This window comes from Colobus angolensis, unplaced genomic scaffold (assembly GCF_000951035.1).
Source record: "Colobus angolensis palliatus isolate OR3802 unplaced genomic scaffold, Cang.pa_1.0 Scaffold109, whole genome shotgun sequence".
Classification (NCBI taxonomy): domain Eukaryota; kingdom Metazoa; phylum Chordata; class Mammalia; order Primates; family Cercopithecidae; genus Colobus; species Colobus angolensis.
In genome coordinates, this window is record NW_012111919.1 from 7793554 (window position 1) to 7807010 (window position 13457).

General features: G+C 36.4%; 1 protein-coding gene across 1 annotated transcript in view; it reads left to right on the forward strand.

The window, feature by feature from the left end:
- The window catches only part of WDR35 (WD repeat domain 35), a 74268-nt gene that overhangs the window by 2111 nt on the left and 58700 nt on the right, over positions 1–13457 (forward strand). The window contains 5 exon segments of the mRNA XM_011951181.1: positions 5300–5371; positions 7065–7157; positions 9004–9132; positions 12238–12371; positions 13262–13427. Coding sequence (XP_011806571.1) covers positions 5300–5371; positions 7065–7157; positions 9004–9132; positions 12238–12371; positions 13262–13427 — 594 coding nt within the window.

Here is a 13457-nt window from a genome sequence, read left to right on the forward strand (position 1 = left end):
AAAAGAGTAAAAAATATATATATTTCTTAAATGTATCTATATGTATGTGTATGTGTATATATATGTGTCTGTATATATACATACTTTTGCTTACAATATGTAGCAAGTTTTTTTTTTTTTTTGCGACAGAGTCTCACTCTGTCACCCAGGCTGGAGTGCAGTGGTGTGATCTCTGCTCACTGTAAGCTCCACCTCCCGGGTTCACGCCATTCTCCTGCCTCACCCTCCAAAGTAGCTGGGACTACAGGCGTCCGCCACCAGGCTTGGCTAATTTTTTGTATTTTTAGTAGAGACAGGGTTTCACCGTGTTAGCCAGGATGGTCTCAATTTCCTGACCTCGTGATCCGCCCGCCTCGGCTTCCCGAAGTGTTGGGATTACAGGTGTGAGCCATTGTGCCTGGCCCGCAAGTTTTAACTTACATTAAGAAATGCATTCATTTTGTTTAACATTGAAGGCTTTTTTAAAAACAAACTTCTTTTTCTTCTCTAACCTTTTGATAAGCTGTGGCTAGAGTATTCTTTGAAATTAGTGAGCAAGATGGGAAATCGATTCTTTGGAAGTTTGGAAAATGGAGTAAAGTATTTGTTTTGGAACTTAATGATTATGAATTGTGCTGAAAGAAATAAATATGAGGAATATGGCTGCGAGATTCTAACAAGATCAGTGTATTGTATTTAATACAAATAGTGTTGATTGAGCAGATCCCTCCAGTAACTATCATAGATTTTGCATGCCTGCTTTATATCAAGCACTGTTTGTGCTAAAGATGCAACATTTTAAGTATAATGTTTTGTAGCTTGGGTACAGCAATGTAATACAGCAATCCTCTACATCAACAAATCATCTTCTATGACACCATTTTTAATGTCTATTTAGTATTTCATTATACTGGTATTACTATATCATAATTTGCTTAACCAATTCTAGTATTGGACATTTAGATGTGTCCACATTTTTACTATTAAAGCAACTATATCTTTGTATCCAAATCTTTGCATAAATTGTTAATACTTTCTAGGATAAATCTCTAGAAATGGCATTCACTAGATCAAACAGTGTGTACATTTATACAGGTTCCTAATATGTACATTTATACAGTTTCCTAATATGTGTACGCAAATTACCCTCCAGAAAGTTTGCACCAAGTTGCATTTCCAGTTTTCAGTCACCTGCTCTAGAAGGAAAGGAATTAGAACCAGCAATCCATCTTTTTATATTAGGTTTATTTCTCTCACAGGCCAGCTTCCAGTGTTTTGCTGGAGCCCATCTCCCTTCACCTTCTCAGGTACCTCTCTGCCAATTTATCCTCTCTCTCTCCTTTCAGTATCAGTCCCCTCCTTTTCTCTCCCTCACCAGTGACTTTCATCTTCTAAATCTAATGGACAGCTTTTATTGACTTATCAGGATTTTACTTGAAACATTATTTTCAAGACAAGAGAATTCAGAATGTTTAAGTTATTGTTATATTTAGACATACTACTTTTCTCTCCTTCTCTGGTCAGTCCTCAGTCTCTTTGCTAGATTTCCCTCTTCTATTAGAATTCCTGAGAACTTGCTTCTGGGCTCTCTATTCACTTGCTCTGTTTATTCTTTCATTCTCATGCCCTTAAATGCCATCTGTGGTATGAGGTGAAGAGCCCCACATTTGTATCTCCAGCCCAGTCCTGATTTTTCAGACGTGGGTGTCTCCACTGGAGTCTTTCACAGGTATCTCACTCTTACTGTGTTCAAAACTGAACTCTTGATATTCTTCCAGATCTCTTTCAATTCTCTCCATTTCAGCAAATGTCTCAGATTCACTCATTTGCTCAAGCTGGAAATCTTCTCTTTTCCTCCGTTCACAACATCTGCATCAGCAATCCTGTTGCTTTTGTCTCCAAAGTGTATCTTGAACCCATCCTTTCCTTTGTCTCCCCTGCTCCCTCTATAGCTCCAGCTACCATCATCCCTCACCTGGTCTATTGTGAGAATCAGTTTCCCTCCTTCCATTGTCTCTGGCTTCCTCTTAGTTGTTCTTGACACTCTAGCCAGTGTCAGGTTTTTTGTTTTTTTGTTTTGTTTTTTGAGATGGGATGTCACTCTGTTGCCCAGGCTGGAGTGCAGTGGTGCGATCACAGCTCACTGCAACTTCCACCTCCCGGGTTCAAGTGATTCTCCTGTCTCAGCCTTCTGAGTAGCTGGGATTACAGGTGTGTGCCACCACGCCCAGCTAATTTTTTTTCTTTTTTTTTTTTTTTAGTAGAGATAGAGTTTCACCGTATTAGCTAGGATGGTCTTGATCTCCTGACCTCAAGCAATCAGCCCACCTCGGCCTCCCAAAGTGCTGAGATTACAGGTGTGAGCCACCGCGCCCGGTCCTTTTTTTTTCTTCTTCTTTTAAAGGGACCAGATTATGTCATTTCCTTGCCAAAAGGTATTTAAAGGGCTGACAGCCTGGGTGGGAGCTGCTTGTGGTAGGGTTTGAGGGTGATGGCTCTGGGTGGGGGCTGCTTGTGGTAGGGTTTGAGGGAGATGGCCCTGGGTGGGAGCTGCTTGTGGTAGAATTTGAGAGTGATGACTCTGGGTTGGAGTTGCTTGTGGTAAGGTTTGAGGGTGATGACCCTGACTGGGATTGAGGTGGCATTTCTTGCTTTTCCTGCTATGACTGTCAAAGCCTCATCCTCTCATCCTCATGAGAGGAAATAGAGAGCCTTGGAAGCCAACATTTCCGTCACAGAAAAAGTATGTAGGGCCATGCAAGCCAACTGTAGCTGACTGTGCAGTCCTCCAGTACCTGCAGGCATTGACGTTGCCTCAACTTTCCAGTATGCCCAGGACAACAAAATTTACCATAAATCTTAGGTAAGGTGTCCTTAGTTAGACCCAGGGATGCATACAGAGTCCTTTGCAGTCAGTTCATTCACATAGAGAAGCAAGGCAACCAGGTCCTGCCAGAAAGTCTGGTGAATATGGTACCATCTCTTTCTCAGAATTGTATTATCCCTATGTGTTGCAAAACAGTCTTCTGTATATTTTGATTATAAGTTTCAAGCTTATTTTGTAGCACATAACAGGAATTTCTGTTGAAATTGGGCTGCTGACAACTTTTATGAATGCAAACAAAAGCATTGTCAGTCACGCTTTTCTAAGAGAAAGACTCTCAAAGATTTAGTGTGTTTGGTTATTGGTATTATTAGCATGGTCTTCTGTTCTTCTGTATCATACCTTTTATTTTCAGTTGTGTCATTATACCTTTATTTTTTAAAAGCCTTCTTTGGACTTTTTGATGTGCTTTGAGTTGTTGGAATAACTGATTTCATTCTGAAATTTCTTTACATGAGTTTAAAATGCTTTATTTTATTGGTGACTTCTTTGATCATGCCTTTTAAATCTAAGGATTACTGTTATGGGCTTTTAGAAGATTTATGTTAGTATTACCAGATTTTTGTTCACATACCAGTTTGGTTTCATTACCTTATTGGCTATCTGGAGTCTAGTAATGTAACTGGATGGAATCTTGGGATATTAATCCTGGCTTTGCTCTACATCATTTAAAACTTTTGGCCTTTTTATGGACATCTGAGAACTTTCGGGTGGGTTTTATGAATATTTTTTACATGATCAAGTTATGGAGTTGCTTCCAGCAAGAGACCTTTTCAGATGTGGATGATATTTGTCCAATATATCAAGCTGAATTTCAAAGCCTATTCTTAACTGTCAGCGTGTATTTTGTCAAGAATATGCTACCTTATGGTCTAACAGAGGGAAAACATGGATGGTTAATCTAAATCGCATATCACCCATTTCACTTAGGTTATAGTGACATCAGAATATGTGTGTATATATATTATATATATATGCATCAGAATGGGTTTTTCAGTTCTAGAAGTTAAGAAAAATGTTTCCACCAAATATTTTAGAATATTATAATGATGTTTAAGTATGTTGTACAATTTTTAAAAGATTAAATGAGTGAGAGGACCCTATGTTAAAAAATTTATGTTCAACCTAATGTGTGTGTCAGCAACATTTATTCTATCTTGACAGATGATTGCATTGTTAAACTGTACATGTGTACTCTTGTGTTACCAAAACAACTGGGTAATTGGAACTAGGGATTTTAGAGGAAATTAGGTATTTTTTCCTGCAAGTGTTTTCAGAATAAAGGATATTTTTCATAATATTTAAGATACTTGTTATCTGAAAGTAGAATTTTCTTTAGCATTGGTATAATTCCCATCCTCACAAATTCTTAAGATTTTCGTAAACTTTGTAATTTAAATGAAAATTTTTAAATGCTATGTTTTATGTGTAACAAATTTCTAAGCCAAGATTAATTTATTGAGATGACATTTTAATATTATTCTCTGTAGTATGGTTAGTACCTTTTTAAGACATCTTTAGAGGTTTTCATTGCACTTTGGATAAAATCTAAAATTCTTATTTTCTACAAATACTTCATAATTTTTCTTGTGCCTATCACTCCAGCCCTGTTTGATGCAATTTTCTCCCCTGTTCATCCACATAGGCCTTCTTAGATTTTGTCAAGGGCTCTAGGCGTCTACCTCAGAGCCTTTACATTGCTGTGTCCTAGCCTGGAATACTCCCCTTCTTTCTCTACCTTTCCTGGCTATCTCCAGTTTACCTCTCAGTCTCAGCTTAAATATCAATTCTTCTGATAGCCTTCCCTGGTTCCCCATCAATCTAAATTAAGTCATTTCTGCTACTGTTTCTTCTTATGCTTTCACATTCCCAGTTTATAGTTACATTTATGTGTGTGTGAGTATATATTTAATATTGGTCCCTCACACTGTAAGCTCTGAGGAGAAAGGGGAAATGACTGTTTTGTCATTTTATATATAGAACCTTTTATAATGCATAGCACAGTGTACACATTCAATAAATATTTGTTGAATGAATGAATAAATGAGTGAATATAAGATTCTGTGTAATCTAGCAAAAACCCATTTTCAAAGTCTGTGCTGTTTTGATCCCTTGTAAGCTGTAGAGTTTGCAATCTGTAGGCCATAAATATTTCTATTTGTGGTCTTTTGGAAAGGCATAAAAAGCAGTGATGATTATTAATATATGTAATGTATGAGTAAACAATGTTGATTTATATATTTTGCTTTATTTTACCAGAATGTCTTTGCAAGGGATATGTGTTATTGTTTCTGTTTATACCATGAGAAAAATAGATCAGAATGAGGCATACTTAGAGAAATGATTAATACTGCCCAGGAATACAAAAAGAGTCAAAATCTTATAATATGTCACTTTTATATGTTTATCATAGTAGTTTGTTTTGTTTTGTTTTAGATGATGCAAAATTGAGGGGCCTTGCAGCCCCCAGTAAGCTTTCTATGAATCAGACTCTTGAAGGTCATAGTGGTGAGTCATGCAATTTCTTTTAAGTCATGTTTGAGTGGTATTTAGACATTTAGGAAGTTTCTACTTAATGCAGAAATGTCAACATTTTAAATAATGATAATATTTAAAGTACAGATGCTCTTTGAGTTATGATGGGGATATGTTCCAGTAAACCCATTGTAAGTTGAAAATGCATTTAATACACCTAACCTACTGAACGTCATAGCTTTGCCTAGCTTACCTTAAATGTGCCCAGAAAACACTAGCCTACAGTTGGGCACAATCATCTGACATAAAGCCTATTTTATAATAAAATGTTGAATATCTTATGTAATTTATTGATTTCTGTATTGAAAGTGCAAAACAGAGTAGTTGTATGGGCAATCGAAGTACGTTTTCTACTGAATGCGCATTGCATTCCCACCACTGAAAAGTCATTTAAGTAGTACCATTGTAAGTTGGGAGCTGTTTGTAATCATTTCTGTTGAGACATAAGTAATACAGTGTAGAGTCATTCAACTTTTACGTGATTAAACAACATCTTAAATAAATCTAGAAGAACGTAGCTGTTATTTTATATATTGAAAATACTCCTGTCTATGGATGTTATATATATAATTCTTTTTAGAATCTGTCCTACGATTCCAGATTAAAGGAGACTGAAGAGACTGGGCGTAGTGGCTCACACCTATAGTTCAAGCACTTTGGGAGGCCAAAGTGGGAGGATTGCATGAGGCTAGGGTTTTGAAACCACCCTGGGCAACATAATGAGACCCTGTTTCTACAAAAAATAAAAAAAAAACTAACCAGGCGTGGCGCTGTGCACCTGTAGTCCCAGGTACTCAGGAGACTGAGGTGGGAGGATCCCTTGTGGTCAGGAGTTTGAGGCTGCAGTGAGCCACGATTGTGCCACTGCATTCCAGCCTTGGTGACAGGGCAAGATCTTGTCTCAAGGAAAAAAAAAAAGACTAAAGATTGAGACGTATAACATACAAATGCATTGTATAATCCTAGATTGGATCTTGGAATGAGAAAAACAAGTGTCTATAAAGGGCATTATTTAGACAATTGATAAAATTTGTGTATGGACTGTGAGTTAGATAATAGTATATCAGTGTTAAACTTCCTAATTTGTAATATGGTTATGGAAGAGAATGTTTTTATTTTTAGGACAGGTACACTAAAGTATTTAGGGATTAAAAAATTAAAAGTCATCAATTATTCACATACCCTCGAGGTTTAAGATATGCTCAAGAGTGTTTTATCAATAGAATGGAAAACACGGGTGAGGGGTTGGCAGACGAGAGATTATGGGACATATCTACCAAAAATGATAAAAATTTCCTAAACAAGTACTTAATATTGTGTCCTTTGGACATCATTATTTTTGGGAGTCAGGCCAACCTGACTCCCAAAACCATGCTTGTATTTGTTTCTGTCATCAGGTATATATGGTAGTTCTTGTAGCTCGCCATGATAGGTGTCTTCACTGGAATGAAATAGGGATAGATATGAAAAACAGTATTATGCATTGTTATAGAAAATTAGTGATATCAATAACCGCATCCTATGAATAGGTTTTAAGGAATATTAAAGACTAGTTAGCTGTGCAGGAACCATATTGATTTTAACATGATCTTGGTGTTTATATAAAAATATAAATTTGAAATCAATTGTAACCTTTACGTTTCTAAATTGTTTTATAATGTTCTAGGTTCTGTTCAAGTTGTAACATGGAATGAACAGTATCAGAAGTTGACTACCAGTGATGAAAATGGGCTTATCATTGTGTGGATGTTATATAAAGGTATACATTATTAGGAGAGCTTATTTAATTTTTCACATGTTGGCATCTAGCTTACAGTATTTGGATGGATAAATAACATCTCCAAAATAGACCTCTTTTACTAACAACAGGAGTTCATCCTGACTGCACAGTGGTAATATTTCTGGATTTATTGCTGCCTACTTTTCACTTTTTTTTTTTTTTTACTTTAACCCTGTTATTAAGAAAGTGAATTAGGTGATCGTTGGCTATCTCCAAAATGAAGTTAGGCTCTTAGCAGAAGAATAGCTTCTACTTGAGATAGCTCTTTTTCCCCCCCCCCAGATTTCCAATAAGAATTACTTCCTAGGTAGTTCCAGTTTATAATTACATTTATGTGTATGTAAGTGTGTATTTAACATTGGTCCCTGAGTAGACTGTAAGCTCTGAGGGGAAAGGGAAAATGACTGTTTGTTCATCGTTTTATATGTAGAACCTTTTATAATACATAGCACAGTGTACACGTTCAATCAATGTTTGTTGAATGAATGAATAAATGAGTGGTTAGAGTTATCTCAGTAGATGAAAACACATTTAGTAAGAAGTCAAAGAGAATAATTCATTTCCTGCATGGGCCAGTTAGTTTCCTTTTCTTTTATGGACACAGATTTTATCTCAACTCTGACTACTGGTTCACGGTTTGTGCCTCTTGTCTACAAGAGAAAGGGAGGGTAAAAGAAGGATTAACTTAGATATACCACTTTTACGAGAAAAACAGCTCATCATACATGTTCTCCTGAGGCCTGTAGCCATCATCTTCAAAAGGGAAGGGTGCCTTGGTTCATGTGTGCTGTTTTGAAAAGTTTATGTATGCTGTTTTGAAAAGTTCCTGTGTGCTGTTTTAAATGGCAGGGCATACCATTTAAAAAGTCTTCACTAAAGATATGCTATAATACTTTAATTTTTAAAAAAAAGTGTGTATATGTGTGTGTGTAGGGGATAGAATGTGAAAGTTCAGTGGATTCGAGTAAACTTTGTCTGTTTCCAAGGTAGGTCTTCAGGTCTTCTCTGGGTCTCAGTCTGGATTCTGTTAGCCTGCTCTGACCAGTTATTCCAAATTGCATGATTATTTTCTTGGCTGTAGGCCAGAGTTTCCTATGTTGGTATGTCAAAAAGCCTTTAAGAAAAACAAAAACTGAATAACCTATTTTTTTTGCCTGTAATTTGGTTATGCTAAAAGACAAGTTACATCTTATTCCTACCCTGCATACAACTAGAATATTTTTGTCATTCAGCATTAGAGATGTGGTATCACTAATGTAATATAAACTGATCAGAATTTTTTCAAGCAGGCTTACTTCGGGTTTTACCTAATATGCTGTGTATTTTTTGGCTTTATTCTCTTTGTGATGGTAACTAATATGCTGTATTTAATATGCTCATAATTATTCATTGGAGAGTTTATGTGTACATATAAAGTTATTGTTACTTGGAGTTTTTTTCTTGGTTATGATCTGAACCATATTGTTCAAGTGGGAAAAGTTAGGCTTTCAGGAAAAGCAGTAGTTTTGGCTCTGAAAAAGCAAATTGAGTTTATTTTTTAATTGACAGAAAGAAAGAGACAGGGAAAGAAAGAAAGAGGAAACAAAGGATAGGCATTTATTATGTTTTCTGTGATAATCTTTGAAGCAGTTATCAGTTAAGCCCAAGTTAATTTTTCATTGTGTTTTTGTTGGATTTGGAAGCTTTATAGTTTAATGTCTCAGGTTGTAGAAAACTTTGCAGTTATTTATCCCATGGTGTACTTTATAGATTGCTTTCAATTCTTAAGTACTGTTTAATAGATGTGAAGGTTTTGACTTGCAATTTTTTAAATTTGTGAAAACAGGCTCTTGGTTTGAGGAGATGATCAACAATCGAAATAAATCAGTTGTTCGCAGTATGAGCTGGAATGCTGACGGACAGAAGATCTGCATTGTATATGAAGATGGGGCTGTGATTGTTGGTTCAGTGGATGGTAATGCATTGATTGGACATAGAACTAAGATCAATATCTGGCTGATAGTTTTCTTCTTTAGAGATTTAAGTTAGTTATCATATGTTAGCATTCTGATTGAAAAATAGACATAAAAAGAAAATATTTGATATACAATTTGATGACGTTCAAGAACTGTTCTTTGGTTTTAACCATCTGTTTTTATGTATATTCAAGGAAAAAAGTCTGTTTTTTTATTTTCTACTGTGGCATTGAAAAAAGTGAATTAACTTTTCAGCGTTATTTTAAACATGTCTGCCTCATTATGTAATTTCTCTTTATATTGGTTAGTCTGTACATATACGTAGACCTTAGTTTCAAAAAGTCTGTGGTCATTTTTATTAGAACTGAACATGTCATTGTTGGTTGTAGTTTATAGCCTTAAAAACCCACATTTTTCAGATTCTAGTAATAGATAAAACTGGGTCTTCTGAGAGTCTGCACCTTTGTTTTAATTTGAAACTCTGTAGATAAATAATATATTTTAAAATCATTTTTATTTTCTCTCCCTCGCGCATGCGCACTCTCTCTCTCTCTCTCTCTATCTCTCTCTCTGTGTTTGTGTGTGTATGTGTAACTTCATGTATTCAACAAATGTTTCTGAGAGCCTATAAAGCAACAGCTATCATTTTAGGAACTAAGGGTACAGCAATGACCAGACCTAGATCAGGAGAGATGGATAAGTAACCAAGAAATTACAGTATCCTGTGATAAGCGCCAAGATGGGGAAAATACAGGAGCATGTAGAAGTGGCCACCTAATGCAGACTTGGAGGGATCAGGAAAGGCTTCCTGGAGGAAGTGATGCTGATGCTGAGGCATTAGCCACAAGGTAGATTGGTGTGTAGAATGTCTCAGCCCTAAGAAATAGCATTTGAGGAGGTCCAGAGGAGTTGCACTTAGCTATATTTAGCCATTGAAAAAAGTTGATTATCAGTAGGGTATAATACTAAAGGTGAAGAGTAGTATGCAGTGAATCTAGAGAGAGAAACAGAGGGCAGATCATGCAGATCATAATTTATATTAAGGTGTTTGGACTTAAGTCCAACAGCACTTGGGAGGCCAATGAAAAGTTTTAAGAATGGGAGCAATGTGATAAGATTGTTCCTTAGAAAAAGCTCTGTGCTACATATAAAGAATAGAGAAAGGAAAGAAAGATAATGGGCAGCTGTATCAGGAAACTACTCTGGCAATTCAGGTGAGAGATTATGGTGGATGGTAGCCATTCAGGTAATGACAAGGGAATGGAAGTAAGTAGATTTTAGACATACTCAGGAGGCAGAATAGTTAAGATTGGGGATGAGAGGATGGAAGTCCCCAGGACAGTATCCAGAGTTTCAGCTTGGGCAGCTGGATGGATGGCAATGCCTTTCATTAAAATAGTATGGAGAAAGAATGATTTTAAGGGAAAATTTCTCTTGGATATGTTGATTTTGTCATGCCATAGGCCATTCAAGTAAATCTATCCAGACCGTAGTTAGACATACATATCTGCAGCTCAAAAACATCTGTGCTGAACAAAAAATTTTGGGAACCACCAGCATATGCATGGTAATTTAAACCATTGAAGTAGTTGAACAAAACTTAAGGGCATTTGTAGAGTTAAGAATCAGCAACATTTAGGCTGGGGATGGTGGCTTATGCCTACAGTCCCAGCACTTTGGGAGGCTAAGGCAGGAGGATTGCTTGAGCTCAGGAGTTTGAGACCAGCTTGGACAATATATCAAAACCTTGTCTCTGCTGAAAATAAAAAAGCAAATTCTCTGGGTGTGGTGGCACACTCCTGTAGTCCCAATCACTTGGGAGGCCAAAGTGGGAGGATTGCTTGAGCCTGAGAGGTTGAGGCTGCAGTGAGCCATGATCTTACCACTACACTCTAGCCTGGGCAACAGAGTGAGACCCTGTCCCGGGGAGGGGGGGGAGTCAGCAACATTTCAGGGATGGGCAGAAGAAGGATGTTGAAAAGTAGGAGTCTTAGAGATAAAGGAGTACATGGGCTAATGGCAGCAAAGAGAGTTCAAGAAGGAGGGAGTGGTAAAAAAGAAATGTGTCAATTGGCTTTAGCAACAAGCCATCAGTGACGTCCATGAAGGCAGTTTCTTTCTTTTTCTTAAACAACAGAAATTTATTTTCTCGGAGTTCTAGACTCTGGAAGTCCAAGATCAAGGTGTCAACAGGTTTGGTTTCTTCTTTTTTTATTTATTATTTTTATAGATTTAGGGGGTACAAGTGCAGGTTTGTTATATGGATATATTGAATATTGGTGAGGTCTGGACTATTAGTATATAACCATCACCCAAATAGTGTATGTTGTAGGCAGTTTCAATGGAGTTGCGGGGCAGAAGCCAGATTGGGAGGGGTTAAGGGTTGAGTGGGAGTTGAAGTGGAGACTATAGGTGTGAAGAACTCTTTCATGAAGTTTGATTGGGAAAGGAATGGTAGAAATAGATAGTAGTTACAGGGGGAACTTGGGGTTAATAAAAGTGTTTATTTTATTTTATTTAAGCTGGTGGTTTCAAAGAGAAATAGATCTGCATGTGTTTAAATCCACATAAGAAAGGCCCTGGAGTGAAGAGTTTAATGAGAAAGAGAAAATGAGAGTAGTCAATAAAGGGAGATCTTTGCAAAGGTAGGAAGGGATTAGATCAGAGAATACATAGAGGAATTAGCCTTAGACAGGGGACTGACTGGGGAAATACCTCTTCTTTTGTATTAGTGGGTAAAGCAGAAAGTGTAAGTGTGGATTCAGTTATGTTCTGAATTGTTGAAGATGGGAATGAGGAATTTGTTTTTTGGGTGCTTTTATTTTCTTTCCAAAGTCGAAGATGGGCTCAACTGCTAATTGGGAGTGAGATCCAGCATCAGAGTTTAGAAGAAAGGGGAGAAAGTTTGAAACAGCTACTATTTCAAATGTCTTTTCAGGTATTTGGCACATATAGGTGCTCAGTAAATATTTATTGGCCAAATAAATTGAATGAATGCATGAATGCTGTGAAGAATTTGCAAGATCTTTAGGAAAACAAACATTTCGAAAGCAGTTGTTGGAGGATCATGGCCTTGAACAACTTTTAATAATGTTTTGTTTTAGGCAATCGTATTTGGGGAAAAGACCTGAAGGGTAAACAGCTATCCCATGTAACATGGTCTGCGGACAGTGAAGTCTTACTTTTTGGAATGGCAAATGGGGAAATACACATTTATGATAATCAAGGAAATTTTATAGTAAGTATGTGTATCATCAGTCTTGTTTATATAATTTTATATGATCGTACATATCATTCATCTTTGTATATACATTTATTTGTTATGATGGTTTGTGTAATTAAAGTCTTCAAGTCAGAATTCTTTTCTTTTTCCCAATCATCTAAATTTTTTTTTAATTAAATAAAATTTTGGTTTTCTCAAAGCAAATTAGTGCCACAAGTTAGAGTGTAACTTTTAGTTCCAATTTTTTTTGGTAGGTAGAAAGGACAAGATGTCAGTGCATTTAAGCAGAGGGATAATGAGTAGGGCGATGTGCAGTTTAAGTTTTTTAGGTGTCTTCTGTTATCTGAAGCCAAAGTTTACATGTAGATACCAAAGGGTATTTTTGTAGCAAGCTACCAATGGTTGTTTGTAAAACCAATGACAGACTTAAATGGTAAGTGAGAAAAATCAATCCCTGGAAAGAAGGTAAAATAGAATAGGATCAGTCAGCATAATCTGGAGAAAAATTCTGGCTTTGCAAGGTTTAGCTATAATCTATGATTACTGATGGGGCAGTTTTGTTTTTTAGCAAGGTTTAGGACACTAAGTAAATCCACTCACTGGTGGAAGTAAAATAATGAACTTTTATATGACATTTTGCTGTTTTCAAAGTACTTTCATATACTTGTTATTTGAGTCTCATAAAAACTCAGTGTTTTTTAATCCTCATTTTTTACATGTGGGGAAAATGGACATTTAGGTGATTTGTCCATGGCCTGTATACCAGTAAAGTGATTAAGCTTTAATTTGCCACCTGATTTTTTAGATTGTATTTTCAGCATTCTTTCTACAATATTCTATTGCGATTGTATCTATACTGTTCTGTTTTAAAACGTAAAATATTAAATCTAGACAGTTTTATTTAGATGAAAATGAAACTGAGTTGTTTGGTGAATGTCACTGGAGCTATCAGCATTGCTGGGATTCATTGGTACCATGGCACAGAAGGCTATGTGGAGCCTGATTGCCCTTGCCTTGCTGTTTGCTTCGACAATGGAAGATGCCAAATAATGAGACATGAGAATGACCAAAGTAAGGAATTTTTCTGTTTAAAAATTTTTT